This window comes from Equus asinus, chromosome X (genome assembly GCF_041296235.1).
Source record: "Equus asinus isolate D_3611 breed Donkey chromosome X, EquAss-T2T_v2, whole genome shotgun sequence".
Taxonomy (NCBI): domain Eukaryota; kingdom Metazoa; phylum Chordata; class Mammalia; order Perissodactyla; family Equidae; genus Equus; species Equus asinus.
In genome coordinates, this window is record NC_091820.1 from 102,480,708 (window position 1) to 102,497,594 (window position 16,887).

A 16,887-nucleotide genomic window follows, 5' to 3' on the forward strand; every position below is an offset into this window, starting at 1 on the left:
GTTGAGAGCATGTAAGGTTGAGAAAACTGCAATAGGTGTAGAGTAACCGGAACAGAGTGCAAGGGAAAGAATATGACACTAGGCTGGAGAGAGAGACAGGAACCACATCCTGTGGGGCTTTGAAAACCTTTCTAGGGAATTTGAAATTTATATTATAGGCACTCAATAATTGTTATCTATTATTATTACTATTTAATGAGGGATGAGAGAGGAAAAGGCTCCAGGATCACTTCCAGATTTCTACTTGGATTTCTGGGTCAATGGCAGTGCTATACATCAATATAGGGAATTCTGGTATGGTGTAGTAGTGGATATGTTGGTGCCCCACCCATATCCCCTTTACCATGCATCCCCCAGCTGCTGTGAATGTTGGCTGATAACTCATTCTCCGGAAAATTCTTCTAGAGCCCAAGCCAAAGGGGAGCCACCTTACCTAAAAGATTAGGTCCCACCCACAGAACCTAGCCAATGACTGACTGACTGAGGATGATGCAAAAGTCCAACTCCCTAGCCTCAAGGTGGGACACATGGTATAACTTGCACTCCGGCATTTCCCTCATGAGATCATACTGAAGTCAGTCTCCAGCTGAGATCACATACTTACTGAACTTTTATGTCTGCTCTATCCTGCTCTCCTCATTCCCTTTCTCTTGAGGGCATTCTCTCAATGAATAATTTGAACAAGAATCTCCATCTCAGGTTCAGGTTTTAGAGAATCTGACCTAAGACAGATGGCAAAGCAAATATTTGGTGGTGGAGAAGTCTAATTAATTCGTTTGGGACATATTAATAATGAGGTGGGGGCTGGCTCCGTGGCCGAGTGGTTAAGTTCGCGCGCTCCGCTGCAGCGGCCCACGGTTCGGATCCTGGGCACGGACATGGCACCGCTCGTCAGGCCACGTTGAGGCGGCGTCCCACATCCCACAACTAGAAGGATCTGCAACTAAGATATACAACTGTGTACGGGGGGGTTTGGGGAGATAAAGCAGAAAAAAAAAAGACTGGCAACAGTTGTTAGCCCAGGTGCCAATCCTTAAAAAAAAAAAGGAATGAGGTGCCTGCGGGACATCAAGGTGGAACTATTCCAAAGACAGTTGGATATTCAGGGTTTGGAGCTCAGGAGAAAAGTCTGATCTGGATAAGTAGATTTTGGAATTGTAAGCATGTAAATGGTAGATGACATTAATGGGAGTGGATGAGATAACCCAAGCAAAGCATAGAGAATAAAAAGAGAAGAGGGAAATATCAACATTTAAAAGATGAGAAAAGGAAGAACATCCTACATAAAAACTTAGAAATGAGGCCAGAGAAGTGGAGAAAAGTCTATGTAGAACAACAGTATGAAACCACAGGAAGAGTGTCAGGAAAGTGAAATAAATGCCAGAAAAAATTTCAGGAAAATGTGATAAATACCAGAGAGGTCAGGTATGATGAAGACAGAAAAGTATCTGGTGAATTTGACCATTAAGAAATTATTAATTATAGAAACTTACCCTAACTATGTTTACACAGATATACAAAGATCTATATAAAGGCTTAGAGTGGTAGCAGTGTGAATGAATAGAAATGGACAGATCTGAGATATATTTCGGAGTTGTAAATCACATGACTTGGTGTGAGGAATAAGGGAAAGGATGAAATCAAGGATGATTCCGTTTTGAGTATTGAGAGTGTGGTAGGCCATTTATTGAGATGGAGTACACAGGCTTAGAATATGATCCTGCTTCTCCATCAAGGTGATCCAAGCTGAGGTTAAATTATCTTGATGGGAATGGCAGCTATTGACCACGTAAGCTGTCTTCTAAGCATAAAAGCCTGGCACCCATGACAATTCTTAGTCCAATGCAGCCTAAACCAGCTGAGGCAGACATGGAAATTCAGCCCACACATAGCAAAGTGGGCACCTTCTTCTAAGGTTTCACTGTACCATCTCTTATGGACCAAGCAGCCACAACTACTGGGCTGTGAACCTCTGTTGGAAGACAGAGTACAGAGTGGTTATGTCAGAGACTGGTAGCTATTTAACACAAATCTGTTTCCTTTTCTTATTGGGAAAACAACTAGTCCAGATTTTCCAGCCTCCCTTAGAGCTAAGTGTAGCCACATAACTGAATACTTAGCAATGGAATGTGAGAGAAAATCATATGTGCTGTTTATAGCTAAGGCTTTTAAGGAGTGAATACATGCCTCCATGTTATTTCCTCTATTCTATAGATGAATGCAGATGAATTCCCTAGGAGATGGCAGAGCCATAAGTTGTTCATATCCTGGGCCCCAGAATCACCATATTGAAAGAGAATCACCTGCCAACCAATAACAGTTACCTTGTACTGTTATTTGGATGAGAATTAAACTTCGGTTGTGTTTGAGACACTAAATTTTTTTTAAAGGTGTAGTATACAGTACATGTTGACACAAATGATTTTATTTTTTCTTTTTCTCCCAAAGCCCTCCAGTACATAGTTGTGTATTTTCAGTTGTGGGTCCTTCTAGCTGTGGCATGTGGGATGCCACCTCAGCATGGCCCGATGAGCAGTGCCATGTCCGTGCCCAGGATTCGAACTGGCGAGACCCTGGGCTGCCAAAGCAGAGTGCGCAAACCTAACCACTCGGCCACGGGGCCGGCCCCAGAGACACTAAATATTTTGAGGTCTTTTTGTTACAGTATGTAGCTTTACACTAGTAGCCCTAGCATGGAAAACTTTCAGGCTTAGATTGTCCCTAGATCTTTACAATCATATATCCTCAGCTACAACAATAGAGAAGATCCCATATAGGAAGCAGGCAGATACCTACACGCAGCCATGTCCTACTGATATTCTGGCAAACCCCAAGAAACAGAGGATGTTTGGAGCATCTGCTTTAGCAAGATGGTCATCTGAACATTTACTGGGTAAGCATGTACTTCACCTTTTCCATAATATCTCTCTAGCTGGTTACAATCAAATGTTCAAGAGTTGAATGTGTCCTGTCTCCCAAGATTTTTGTTAGTCCTATATCTGACATGAAACCTTTAAGCATACAGCCACCAGAGACACCTGCTCCTGAGTCAACACTAGCTTACATGATCTTAAAGATGCCTTCGCCCACCTAAAAGTGTTCCTGGGCCATGTGCCGGTGTTCCTGGGGCACCAGCACAGCAGCCGCAACACCATCCTGATGGTGGGTATGGACCCTTATGAAAATTTAATTCTCCACGTCAGTGCCTGTCCATAACTATATCAGCAATTGCTACCTATTTTGGCAATAAGATTTTATACCTCCATGGACTAAATGGCTATGCATGTCTGTCTCCTGTATTTTATTTTATTTTATTTTATTTTATTTTATTTTGTTGTAAAGAGCTATTATTCAAGGTCTCTGATTCTTGTATCAACCTATTTACTCTCTGCCACCCAGAGGTCAATAGTCACGTAGAACATACAAAACAGGTACTAGTGGAAGATTTCTGATGCTACCTTTCCCACCAGTAATACTTCATTAAGTTAACAAACATGTATTGAGTACTTTACTGTATGCTAAGCACTGAGCTAAGGGCTGGTGACAAATGGTCAACAAAATATTATATGGTCCCTGCCCTTTTATTTTAATCAAATAATTACACAAATAAACATAAACTTGCAACTCTGATAAGTTTTATGAAGAAGAGATACATAATGTGAGTATGTATAATTGGGGCTTTAACCAATCCGAGAAGTTGGGGGAGGGTTCCTGGCAAGTGACACTTGAGGTGGGAGTTAAAAGATAAGTGGAGTCAACTGGACAAAGAATGGAGAGAAAGTATTCCAGAGGTTGGAATGGCATGCAAAAAGGCTCTGTGCTAGGAACATATCACAATCCAAGGACCGAAAAAAGCCAGTGTGGCTAGAGCAGAGAGGTTGAGGGAAATATTGTGGTATGAGATAAGGCTGAAGAGGCAAGGAGGAGCCAGATCATGCAGGATCTACTAGGCCATTTTAAGTATCTTTTTCTTTATATTAACAGCAATTAGAGAGACTTCCAATATGAAGTAGGATGTAGTAAGTCATGGGAGACCACCATTCCTGGTACTACAGCTTTAAAAATCCAAATAAATGCAAAGCTATCATATTTTAAGAGACAATAGGAATATGTGGAAGCAAAAAAAGACCTAAAATTCAGAGGGGCAGGAGCCCTTCTGAGATAAGCAAATTCTTGCCAGCCATTTTCTTCCCTGGGGACATTTGCTAATTCTTGGCACAAACTAAAGATTTGGCTTAGCCTAGCAGAAGGACTTTCTTGAGGAAAAGAGAAAATCTGCAAAGTTTTTGGCAATTGTGGAGTACTGGCATGACAATTAATAAACTTCAGAAGACCTAAATGTGAGATGGTTTTCCTCCATAGTATATTTTCTGAGTTTGGGGCTATAGAGATTAGAAATCTTCTATAAGGTGGGCTGAAATCACCTTTAGTCTCCTAGTCTTTAGGAGAGCAAGTCTCACTGGAGGAATAGGACCAGCCACAAACACGTGGCTCATCTCCTCCTCAAGATATTTGTCAACTTTGGAAGCATCATGGGGTGAGGGTAGAGGCCATAGAGTAAAGATCAAAAGCTCTGAAGCACAGTCTGAATATATCAATCTTTGAAAATGGAAAATATAGAACTCTGAGGGTGTTGGAAGGGCATGCTTGAGAAACATAGTAGAACTAGATGTGTACTGAGTCTAATTAGAACTGCAGCATAGCTTCAATCTAGTTCAACCTCTGATTAGATTAATGTGATTAGTCCCTCCCCCTACCCACCTAACACATGAAGAGAGAAAACTCTCACTTGTGGAACATATTACCTGGAGCCTCTACAGTGTCTTTATACAAAATGCCTACCATACAATAAAAATTTACTAGATATTTGAAGAGGCAGAAACAAAGAAAGACAGAAGACAATGTCTTTAACATTGGAACAATGTCTTTAAATAATCAATAAACCCCCAAAAAACATATAAAATTTGGACCAATTTTTTTTAAAAAACATGAAGGTGGGGCCAGCCCAGTGGTGCAGTGGTTAAGTTGGCATGTTCCACGTCAGCAGCCCAGAGTTTGCCAGTTCAGATCCCAGGTGCAGCCTATTCACTGCTTGTCAAGCCATGCTGTGCAGGCGTCCCACATATAAAGTAGAGGAAGATGAGCATGGATGTTAGCTCAGGGCCAGTGTTCCCCAACAAAAAGAGGAGGATTGGCAGATATTATCTCAGGGCTAATCTTCCACAAAAGAAAAAATTTTTTTAAAAAACCATGAAGGCAGTGGAGAGTAACCAAAAGCAGAAATGGAGGTAAAGCTAAACTTGAAAGACACACTAAAATAGGTAAAATTTGTGCTTGCTGCTTTTTGTGAGAGTACACTCCCCAAACTGCACACAATTTGGAGGCAGAAACTATAGCCTGGCAGGTTTGAGTGTCACAAGGCAAAGTTTGGAGCAAAAAGAACAGCCAGAAATTTAGGGAGGAATTCCTTGAAGGTAATGTGCTATGGAGAGAGCTCAGCCCCAAAATCTACAGATAAAATCTGCTAAAACCTTGGCTAAATGTTAATCTTTGCACACATGGGGGAAATCCCAAGGAACCCAGTAAAAAAGCAACAGCTAAACCTGAAAATACCGACCAGAGATTTTAGTTGCCGCATACCACATGGGAGAAGTTGAAAATTGAGTCTAGCCAAGATAATGGCCTGCAAGAACAAAAATTCATTCTTCAGAGCAATACAACAGAATCCAGAGTTTCTAAAATGTCTCATTCATAATGTTCAGCAACCAACCAAAAAGACTTAGATGTGCAAAGAATGAAGAAAATGTGACCTATGCTCAAGAAAATAAAAGCAGTCAGTAGAAATCAACCCTGAGATGATACAGATGTTGCAATCAGCAGAAAAAGGACTTTAAAGCAGATATTACAAATATATTTGAAGACTTAAAAGACAATATATGCAAAGTAAATATACAGATAGGGGACATCAGCAGGGAAACAGAAAGTATAAATATGAACCAAGTGAAAATTCAATAGCTGGAAAATACGATAACTAAAATAAAAAATTCACTAGATTGCCTTAGGAGATGAGAGAAGAGTCAATGAACTTGAAGAGAGATCAATAAGAAAATACACCAATCTGAAGAACAGAGAGAAAAAGGATTGGGAAAAAAATAAATCGAGTCTCAGCACTCTCTGGGACGATATCAAGCAGTCTAACACATATATAACTTCAGTTCCAGAAGGATATGAGAGAGAATGTGGAAGAAAAAAAATTAAGAAAGGGTGGCTCAAAACTTCTTGAATTTGTTGAAAAATGTCAACTTAAAAATCCAGAAAACTCATTGAACTCCAAACAGGATAAACACAAAGAAGCTAGGAACGTCACACTCGAACTCCAAATTCAAAGATCAACTTAAAGATCCAAGAAGCTCGGTGAATCTCAAACAGGTTAAATACAAAGAAAACTACACCTAGACACATCATAGTGAAACTCCTGAAATCTAACAATAAACTTTTGAAGGCAATCAAAGAATATACAAAAGCCTTTTCAAGATTAAAAAATGACAATTCATAGAAAATCAGAAATAGAAGGGACATGTGTGAAAAAACCTTCAGGTAACATCAAGCCCAATAATAAAACATTAAATCCTTTTCCTCTAGAACCAAGAGCAAGGGAAGGATGTCTTCTTTTACCATTTCTGCTCAATATTGTGTAATAGTATCAAAATATTGATGAGAAAAATTAAAGAAAACTTAAATAAATGAAGATCTATACCACATTAATGAATTGGAAGATTCAATATTGTTAAGATGTCCATTTTCCCTAAATTGATTTATAAATTCATACAACTCTCATCTAAAATTCCAGAAGGCTTTATTGAAGTAATAGATAAGCTGATTCTAAAATTTATTGAAAACTAAAATGAACTACCCTATCCAAAATAATCTTGAAAAAGAACAAGTTGGAGGAGCTTACATTACTTGACTTCAGGATTTACTCTAGGGCTATGAGAACCAAGACAGTGTGATACTGGCAGTAGGGTACACTAATGAGTTAGTGAAACAGAGTAGAGAGTCCAAAATTATATCCACACATATATATAGTCAGTTAATTTTTCATCAAATGGATAAGTTAATTCATGGACAAAGGAAAGCTTTCTTTAAACAATTATTACTGGAACACTGGATATTTCTACAGAAAAAAAATTAACCTTGATCACTATCTAAGTTCACACACAAAAACTATTTCATGATGGATCATAGTCTTAAATTCAGAGTCTTGGAATAGGGAAGGATTTCTGGACCCCAGATAAAATAAAATAAAATCGTAAATTGGACTTCATCGACGTTAATAAATTTGCTCATCAAAAGACACCATGAAGAAAATAAACCAGCCACAGAGTCAGAAAAAATATTGTAAAAACATAAATCTGACCAAAGGCTTATAACCAGGAGCATAAGAAAGAATGTCTACAATTCAAAAATTCGCAATTCACAAGATAAAACATAGAAATGAATTCTAAAGACATGAGAAAGTGCTTAACAACTTAGTCGTCAGGAAAATGCAAATTAAAACCACAATACGGTACTATTTCATACATACCAGAAAGGCAAATATCAAAAAGACAAGTGTTGCTGAGAATTTAGAGCAACTGGAACATTCATACATTTCTGATAGGAGTGTAAAATGTTATAACCTATTTGAAGAACTGTTTGGATATTTCATAAAAAGTTACATTCACATCTACTCTATGACTCACTTAGTCTGTTCCTGGGTATTTACCCAAGAGAAGTGAAAACACACGTTCACAAAAATACTTGTACAGAAATGTTTATAGTTGCCTATGAAAAGATGCTCAACATCTCTAATCATCAGAGAAATGCAAATCAAAACCACAATGAGATATCACCTCGCCCTCACTAGGGTGGCTACTATCAAAAAAATAATAGAAAATAACAAGTGTTGGCAAGGATTTAGAGAAATTGGAAATCTTGTGCATTCTTGGTGGGATTGTAAAATTGCACAACCACTATAGAAAACAGCATGGAGTTTCCCTCAAAAATTAAAAATAGAACTACTATATGATCCAGCAATCTTCCTGGGTATACATGCAAAGAATTGAAAGCAGCGTCTGAGAACAATATTTGTACACTCATATTCATAGCAGCACTATTCACAATAGCCAGGAGGGGGAAGCAACCCAAATGTCCATTGAGAAATGAATGAATAACATACAATGAAATATTATTCAGCCTTAACAAGGAAGGGAATTCAGTCACATGCTACTACATCGGTGAAACTTGAAGACATTATGCCTAGTGAAATGAGCCAGTCAATAAGCCAAAAGACAAATACAATATGATTCCATTTATATATGGTGTCTAAAGTAGTCAAATTCATAGAAACAGAAAGTAGAATGGTGGTTACCAGGAGTTGTTGAAGAGAGGGTGCGAAAAGGGAGTTGTTATTTAATGGGTACAGAGTTTCAGTCGTGCAAGATGAAAAAGTTGTGACAATCTGTTGCAAAATAATGAGAATACCGTATACTTCACACTACTGAACTGTACACTTGGAGATGGTAAATTTTGCATTATCTTTTTATCATAATTAAAAATAAAAATACTCCACACAATTAGATACCCCCATAAACCCACTAGAATGACTAAAACTGTAAAGACTAACAATATCAAATATTGATGATGATATAGAGCAAAGGGACCTTTCATAACTTGCATGCAGGAAATTAAAATGTGAAAAGCTTTGGTGGTATCTTATAAAGTTAAATGTATATTTTAACATGGAAATTCCACTCCTAGGTATTTACCCAAGAGAAATTAAAATATGTGTCCATAAAAAGACTTATGAAAGGCATATTCATAGCAGTTTTACTCACAATGGCCCAAATTGGAATCAGCTCTGACAAGATCAGATTCAACTTTGAAAAGACCACTCTGACTGCAATGTGAAGAAAAGGTTTGAGTGTAGTAAAAGTGGATGTGGGTAGAGTAGTTAAAGGACAGTTGCCAGTGGTGGCCAGGAGCTAGGAGGAGGGAGATATGAATACATAGGGCACAGAGGATTTTTAGGGCATTGAAACTACAGTCGTGCATCACTTAACAATGGGGTTAAGTTCTGAGAAATGTGTCACTAGGCAATTTCGTCACTGCGCGAACATCGTAACATGTGCTTACACAAACCTAGATGGTATAGTCTACTACACACCTAGGCTCTGTGGTACGAATCTACGGGACCACCATCGTATATGCAGTTTGTCATTAACCAAAACATTGTGATGTGGTTCATGACTGTATTCTGTATGTTACTATAATGGTAGACACATATCATTATATATTTGTCAAAACCCATAGGATGTACATACACCACCAAGAGTGAACCCTAATGTAAATTATGGACTTTGGATAATGATGATGTGTCAGTGTAGAGTCATTGATTAAAACAAATGTACCACTCTGGTTTGGGATGTCGATAGTGGGGGAGGGTGTGCATGTGTGGGGGCAGTGGGTATATGGGAATTCTCTGTACTTTCTGCTCAATTTTGCTGTAAACCTAAAACTGCTCTAAAAAATAAATTCTCTCTTTTTAAAAAAGACAATTGCAGTAGCTCTAGTAGGAGATGATGGTGGCTTGGACCAGGATGATAATAGTAAAAATAGAGGAAAAGAAGTACATTGGAAGTTTAAGGAGAATGGAGAAGCTTTGAAGCATGGGTTGTAGAAAATGAATTAACCAATGGCTTATATAATAAATATTACCAATGACTTATATAACTTATAATAGACTTAAAGGACAGTGTTAAGGGACATTTAAGATAAGAAACAAATTTATAACAGAAAGAATATACCTTGTTGCATGACTTTCTGCCACAATACTTGGCCATTCAAGTGCAGGCACAAAGAAAGTTAAGAGTTAGGATCATCCAGAATTTGAGTTTTGTAGGTGTCTCTGACCGAAAAGAGAGAAATAAGAATGTGTTCAAATGGTGGATTATGGAATCTAAGATGGACACAAAAGAAGATAAAAGAGGGGCTTGTGGGTTGGAAGAAAGTAGAGATCAATAGACTAGAAGACCAGACGTAATGGCACAGTTGAAAGAAAAGGAGGCTATAGTCAGAGCGTGTGATGTTTGAATCTACGACTTTGGAGGAGAAGCATTCTCAGTACCAATTCTAGATGATGACAAAGCCCAAGGTATAGTGGTAGCAGTGGATGGTCAAGACAGAATGAAGAGAAGATGATTAGAGATTATATGGCAAGGAACAAAGTAGCCGAGGTATTAGATGGTACAGGGAGTATGCCAATCTGTTTCAAATGATGGGGAAGAACATGAGACTGGGAGATACAATGCCTGATTTTCCAGCATGTACTTTTGCAGAAGTTGGGACCCTAAAAGATGTTGAAACTCATCAGCCCTTTGGCCTTTCCCACTCCAGCTGTTTGCCTTTCAAGAATATCCTCCCATTGTGCAGGGCTTCCTTCTATGCCTGGTTCACCAAGATCTGATTTCCAGTGTGTCCCCTAGTACCCAGTCCCAACTTTTTAAGATGTGAAGGCACATACGTAGTCAAGGCGGCGTTGAACTCACAGTGACAGCATGATCTGATCCACCTCCTGCTTCATAAAAGCACTAGTAAGGAATGAGGGCCTTTCACATGGTAAATTCTGGAAAACTCTGGCCTTCTCCCTAGTGTTGAGTTACTATCTGCACCTGTCATGGCCAGGCAAGTCAGTAAGTGGACACATGAAAAGATGTCATGAGAATAATGGGAGCCAGGTTTCTCCCTGTTGGAGAAAGGAGTTACAAATATGGAAAGGGAAAAGGACAGAATGAATTCTGTGGCATTCAATTACAATTGTAAGTATTAATATGACACCCCAGTTTTACATAGATGACAGATGATAGATAGATAGATAGATAGATAGATACGTAGATAATAGAAATTGAATAAAACGAAAACCCATACATGCACACTGATATAAATATATGAATAAATAAATGGTAGAGAAAGTAAGGCTCTTGCTTACAATATGATGCCAACCTATAAACATAGAAAGAATCCTAGAGTTAGAAAATCATCAATGAATGCTAAAATTAGTGGACAAAAGTTTGATGAAAAACAAGACATTTACACAGACTCAAAGTGTCTCTCTACCAATTATGTGTTAATCACAATGGGGGAAAAACAGTCACTCTACAATAGGAAAATCTGGTAGACACCATGTAAACCAAGTGATCAAAGTTAACATCACCAATAATGGGACAATGGACATTGTGTGCCTCCTGATAAAAAGCACTGAAAAGGACACTACATCACTTCTGTAATATTCTGGCTGAAGATGCATTACCTAAAGGTAACCATGAGGATTACGGAACAAACTCAAACTGAGGGAACCTCTACTAAATAACTGATCTGAATTATTCAAAAAATATCAAGGCGAAGGAAAACAAAGGCTGAGAAACAGTTCCAGATTAAAGACAACTAAAGAGACATGATAACCAACTATGATGTGTGAACCTGGATGGAAACTGGCCTGGGGGAAAATTAGCTTTAATGTAGTATGACCATTGATAAAATTAAAATATGGACAGTAGTTTAGATAATATTATTTTTTTAATGTTAAATTTTATTATTTTGCTACTTATAACATAGTTATATACAAAAATATCTTTGTTTTTAGGAAATATACACTGAAGTATTTAGAGGTAAAAGGGCATGATGTCTAGACCTTACTTTTAAATGGTTCAGAAAAAAGAATATACATAAATTTATAAATAGATAATGAACAGCAACTAGGCAAAATGCAAACAATTGCTAAATCTAGGTAGGGTATACAGGAATTCCTTGAATTATTCTTTCAGCTTTTCTCTAAGTTTGAAATTATATCAAAATTAAAAATTGCCCAAAAATAGAGAGCATAGATATGCTCTACCTAGGGTCAATACCTATCTTCTTACTTCCATACTTGTAGTTTCTCAGCTCCCCCAGGTTTGGCCCTGTTTGGCTCCATGCTTTGGATCTAGCTCCATGTTTAGCATCCTGGATCATCAAACCAGTGTGGAATTGCCTATTCTAGCTCTGACCTTCGGCCCCCTTCTGCATTCATCTGTCATTATTTTCCCTTCAGCTCCAGGCATCAAAACCACATGTAAGGGAAAATACCAAATCATAATATCTCATTCTGACCCTTGGGGCACATCCTGTCCCTCATGGGCCACATGTCCTCCATTTTCCCATTTCCCTAGTTTTCTTGCTTGTACGGCACTCTGGATGTAGCGGGTGCCTCATTTAAACCTGTTGGATTGATTTGAATTTGCCTGCTACATAAATGTGAAGATATAGATCATTGCCTTATAAAAATCCCACTCTCATGAGTCTGAAGGAACCAGAGACAGTCTCCACAAATCTTTTCTGGACTCAAAGCTCAAGGAGGAGCCAAGATTTTAAACGGTTTGGGAGGAATCCTCATCATCCCTGCCTTATCTACAGGCTGTTTCCTTAAACAAACCACCAAAGGACTCTTTGAACATAATTGGTGGGATTAGAGAAATCATCATTTTTCTTATGTAGATAGAACTTATCAGATGACTTTTCCAGTTCTGAAAACTGGAGATTTTGAAAGACTATGGGATGTGTACTTAATAATAATCATAATAGCTGCCATTTTACAAAGAAGCTATATGTCAGGAAATGTGCAAGATGATTTACATGTATTAAATCTTTTACTTCTCATCCCAACTCTGGGCAGTAGAGAGTAATATATTCCTTTTACAAATAAGGAAAGTGAGGCTCAGGGAGTTTAGTTGACTTGCGTAAGTTAATATGACTGTGAAGTGGTGGAGCTGGGAATTGAGTCCTCCGTGTCTCTGTGATTCCAGAGCCCCTCCTTTTACCATTGGATCATATGATCACATCAAGCCAGTAGCCACCCTGCAGTTTCCCTGCACTGATTTGTTAAGGGGTCTTCCTTACAGCTGCTGTTAGTTACTTTGGAGAAAGGGTTGGTTTAGCAGGAACGTATATAAAAGAAGGTTTCTCATACCATTTCAAACATATCACTTGCACTTGATTTGATGGACTTAATGTCTCCAAAATCTCCAGAGGGGAACTTTTTCAGCCACACCCAATCACCCTAGAAAGAAAAGGTAAAGAATGGTGATGAGACTGAGCTGCCAACAGCTTTAGAGCAATGCCCCTTCCATGTGAAGGGTTTATAGTTAGATCATCAACCCAAACAGGCTTTGTACCTCCTCTCTCACCCTCCACCCCACGGACAGTCTGTACTCTGGGCTAAAAATGAGGTCATACAGAGAAATCAAAGTTAAAAATTCCAATTAACTAAAGACAGGGAAACAATCGTAGGTATGCAGACCCCAGAAAAGGAATGATACTGCTCTCTGCAACGACTCCTTTAACTAACTGTAGAAAGCGCTAGGTCATTTCGCTTATTCATAGCTGAGCACCAGGTTCCCTGCGATTAATGGTGATGGTTGGTGGTTGCAATTCTCACTGCCTTGAGGCATCTGTAGCAAGAGATGTAGGGCAGGAGATGTTTCCTGCATTTACCTTGGTCCATTTTTCTCTCGTGGGACAGGCCATTTGAGGGGACTCTTATGCTTTAATCATAAACTGATTGGCTTAAATGTAGATTAAATATTTTTTATTTGGATGTACAAATGTACTACCATAGTAATATGAGTAATCTAGACTCTTTTAGGAGTCTATTTCTGACTTTTTAAGTACAAAACAGCTATTTCTAAGGCTGCTGTCAAGTCAAAAACAACAATTATTTTATTGTCTTCACTTTAACACCCATGTCTGATAGATAATTTTTTTCTACACGGATAGCCTCAAGGATTCATCAGTCATCAAGCCCTATTTATTTTCTGTCTAACACAAATTTTAAAAAAGCAATACAAATATAGATTCCTTTTTCTCCACAATAATAATAATACCTTACATTTGCACAGCACTGTCTACTCTCCAAAGTGCTTTCACATCTATTACCTATAGCCTGGAGATTCCATTTCAGGCTGCACCAATTTGTCATCAAGTAGAGATAATAAAGCAGAGAGCTCTGTGGAGTCAAATTCCGAGCATAAGAGAGTGTAACCACTCTTATTATTAAGGAATATATCCAGATGTGGCACTGCATCTGGAGATCTGCCAGAGGCAAAAGCTAGTAATGGGAGCTGCAGGTGTCTGAGTTACTCAGCCGCACTTTGTATTAGAGGGCATCTTCTAGCCAAGGAGCTCAATACCCTTTAACTAGGGAATGGCTCTCAGAGGCCTTCAGCAGCTGAACGAAACCATGCCAGCCAGGCTCAATGCCCACAGAGAACAGAAGGGTAGTCCAGCATCAACACCTACATGCAGCGGAACGGTCAAAGCACCAAAAGCAGCCTTCCTGGTCTCTTGCCCAGCAATTCTCTGAGTGTGGCCCTGGACCACCTGCATCATAGTCACCTGGGAACTGGTTAGAAAGGCCAATTCTTAGGTCCCACCCCACACTTACTTACTTAATCGTAGAAGTCATGAGGACCTGACGTGAGCTTGAAGTTTTAGCCTTCAGAGTTCTTTGCCCTTTAGAGGGATCAAAGGCTAAACTGTAAGCTGAAAGAATAAAACTCTAATTGGGAATTTACAAAATCAGCCAACGTGTGGAATATACTGGTGGGTCATAAAGCATTTCCAGCACCTTTACAACTATATTACTCAGCCCGTGGTCACTGTTAGCCTCTATGACACCTTTGTGCTAATTAGAAGAGGTGCTTTCCCTCAAGTGAAAACAATTAATTATGTGATAATATTATTTTACAACCTGTGGCAGCCCTGTGCTGTTGGGCAGCAGGCTCGGTCGTATACATGCATGCATGTACCGCGATCTCATTCACTCAAACATCCTCCAGACACCAGGGAACACACCCCACTAGCAGCATGGACACTCTGCACACCACCAAGCCCTGCCTGCCAGATGAAGCCTCTTTTTCAGGTTTGGAGTCAGGCTGTAGAGGTGGATGTGAGAAGCTGAAATTGGGCCTCCTAGAATATTAGGCAGGAGAAAGGAGTAATCTCAAGAAATTCCTGGGGCATAGCCAAGGTAGCACATAGCCAGGTACACATATGTTTATCAGTGACTAGTGACCATGTATGTGCATAGTTGGGTGTGCTGGTATAAATACAGATATGAGAAGGTCCCCCCTCACTTTGTTCCAGAACTAGGCTGGTAGGCCAGAATCTCTTTGCCCACGCCTGCTCCACTCTCACATAAGTTAGTATATATCTACAATGTGAATAGTACCCTCTTAGATGTGGTGCCCTTGTGCAGTGCACAACCTGAACATCAGTACTGGCAGCCCTGACTGCCTATACCCAGTATCTGATACCTTCTTCCTGAAGTCAGCCCTATTACAGACATGGGTTAGCCTTCTCTCTGGCTTATTAACTTTTACAGGTAGTTAAGCAGAGCTTTCTTCCTGCCAAATCACCAAATTTGAGAGCTGGAAAGGGTCTTAGGTATCCCTAGTCCAATCCCTTCATGTTTTAATAAAGAAACTGAAGCCTGAAGAGATTAAATGCCTTGCCCAAGGGAAGAAGGCTAGGTAGTAACAGAACCAAGGTCTTCCATCTCCCACTTTGTTGCTCTTTCCTCTCATGGGCTTTCTTTGGTTTGGGAAATTTGTGTGTGTTTGTTTTAAGATTTAAATAATTCTCACAAACTTTATAAGCAAATTTTTATTGAGTCTGTGTGTGTCCTACTTCTTGAATAATGAGGAAAAGGGAGGAAATGGGCAGGTTTTATCTTCACCACACATGCACTATTTGTTTTGTTTCTTCTTTTAAGGAAAAGAATGATAAAATACTTCACTCATCATTCACTTTTTAATTAAGAGGAAGAAACATCAAACTCTATCCACTAAAGTTTTTAGAAGTAATTTAAAGTCCGTCAGCTTTGCACTAAGGCCACTGCTGTATTAACTAAGAGTCCAGAGAACCATGTCCTAGACCTGGCTCTGCCTCAGAATCGGGGGTGGTCTTAGGGCAGCCACTTAATTGGCCTGAACCTCAGTTGCCTCACTATCAGAGCTGGACAACTTAGATAACTTCTTAGGTCCTTTTCAGCTGTAACAATCTGATTCGGTGATGAGAGAGAGAAGATGGTTGGTGGAAAGGAAAGAGGTGGAGAGAGAGTTATAAGGGATATAGAAGAAGGTGGGAAAATAGAAAAAAATCCTCTGGGAAAGGGAGATGAAATGGAGGGTGTGCAGGGGGAGAGAGAGAAATGAGACAAAGAGAAAAACACAGAGAGAGTTGAGAGGCAGAAGGAGTCAGGGAACGAAGAGGGAGGATGAGTTCAGTGGGTTCTCGCTGAGCGTGTCAGCGCTGCACTACCGCCCACTCTCCCTTAGACTGAGGTTATCAGAGTAGATCATGACATGTTCCCACTGCATCTGCCATTCACAGCTCTTTCTCCCCAGCAGTCTTATCATCTGGCTCTCCCTTCACATCTCAAAGAGGATCTATGAAATAAGGGCTGATTTTCCTGTGCAGTTCCAAAGGTTCTGCAACTGTGTGTACAAAGAGTGCATTTGTCTCAGTGTAGTACAATGTTACGGCACATCCTAGAGAAGCCTTTCCTTTGCTATTAGGTGTCTGCTACTCCAGGCACATTATCTAGAACTTCCAGATCTTCCAATAATAATTCTTACGAAAATTTGATTTATTTTAAACAGAAACTAGATAACGAATCTTCTTTAAAACACTCCTAATAGAGGCCCATTTCAGAAGGCACACTGGACATCTTTGGTTGATCTGTTGATTCAGTTAGCTTATACACTGTCCCAGAGTCCTCTTCAGCCCTAGCCAGGCAGTTTCCTAGTTTCAGCT

The 16,887-nt window shown here is 39.3% G+C and overlaps 1 protein-coding gene across 1 annotated transcript in view; it reads right to left on the reverse strand.

The window, feature by feature from the left end:
- GUCY2F (guanylate cyclase 2F, retinal) overlaps window positions 1-16,887 on the reverse strand; it is an 89,580-nt gene that overhangs the window by 39,239 nt on the left and 33,454 nt on the right. The window contains exon 7 of the mRNA XM_070502465.1: window positions 13,043-13,132. Coding sequence (XP_070358566.1) covers window positions 13,043-13,132 — 90 coding nt within the window. The remainder of the gene's footprint in view (window positions 1-13,042; window positions 13,133-16,887) is intronic.